Genomic DNA, 1,052 nt, shown 5'->3' on the forward strand with positions numbered 1-1,052 from the left:
TTCCTAAAGAGCCTGAACGAAGGGAAAGGTAACGGGGGCAACTCCCCTTCTCTCGCCCGCCTGCTCCTTCCCGCTTCATCTGGGCACGGCCTCACTGGAAGGGGAGAGGTTTGAGAGCTCTGACGCTCTCCCAGCCAGTGCCAGACGCTTCCCCTCTGGCTGCAGCGCCCGGCAGGGCCCGTTTGGCCTCGGCTGCCCCTTCCTACCCAAGGAAGCATTTCATAACTAAATAAAACCAGCGGCTGAGCCAAGCCCTTGCGCTCGCATTGCAGCGTGTGCCAAGCCGAGAGGATAGGGCAGCCAGTCAGGGAAGATGAAAAGCCACATCTCTCCAACACCCAGCACTCTGGGCTCTGCAAACCTGCTCCCCATCGCAGCCCTGGGAAACGCGGCTGCAGCCAGAGCAAGGATAGCAGCGTTCCCCTCCTGGCACAACCAGAAAGCCCGGCTGGGAGGAGCTGGTATTGAACAAGGCCATGGCCCCAGGCACAGCAATGGCAGAGCCACAGCTGCTGCTGTGCTACAGCTGAGCCTTAAAGCCTCTCCTGGGAGCGCGGTGGCAGCCCGGCTTTGCAGGGCTGTGTGGCCATGCCAGCGTTTACGGGGCCCCGGCAGATGGGGAGAGGGACGCAGGGGTACAGGGCTGCACGGGGTCCTCAGGGTGCCTCTCTCCACAGAAGGGCCACCGCTGACCAACACCACTTTTCCCCACATCATGCCCCTTGTGACTCTCCTGGAGCGGGATGAGGCTCTCACGGATAGCCCCGAGCCCTGGGAGACCAGCGACAATGGCGTGGAGGTGGTCATGGCCCACCTGGAGGCGGCACGGATGGTGGCCCACCATGGCGGGCTCTACCACACCAATGCTGAGGTGAAGCTGCAGGGTAAGCAACGGGGACGGCAGAGCCCCATTCCCTCTGCCGCATTCCCAGTGTGCAGCTCCAGCCCAGCACCAGATGGAGCATCCCACGGGCACAGGGTCCCCATCCCATCCTGGGGAACTGACTCTCCCTCTCTGCAGGTTTCCAGGGCAGAGCAGAGCTGCTGGCGGT

The 1,052-nt window shown here is 63.1% G+C and overlaps 1 protein-coding gene across 1 annotated transcript in view; it reads left to right on the top strand.

Annotated features, from left to right (window-relative positions):
- The window catches only part of SH2D3C (SH2 domain containing 3C), a gene marked incomplete at its 5' end in the record, with an annotated part of 6,472 nt that overhangs the window by 5,214 nt on the left and 206 nt on the right, over positions 1 to 1,052 (top strand). The window contains 3 exon segments of the mRNA XM_009700888.1: positions 1 to 28; positions 678 to 884; positions 1,022 to 1,051. The exon segment at positions 1 to 28 is cut by the window's left edge and continues 84 nt beyond it. Coding sequence (XP_009699190.1) covers positions 1 to 28; positions 678 to 884; positions 1,022 to 1,051 — 265 coding nt within the window.

The sequence above is a fragment of the Cariama cristata genome, unplaced genomic scaffold (genome assembly GCF_000690535.1).
Source record: "Cariama cristata isolate BGI_N322 unplaced genomic scaffold, ASM69053v1 scaffold24835, whole genome shotgun sequence".
NCBI classification, from domain to species: Eukaryota; Metazoa; Chordata; class Aves; order Cariamiformes; family Cariamidae; genus Cariama; species Cariama cristata.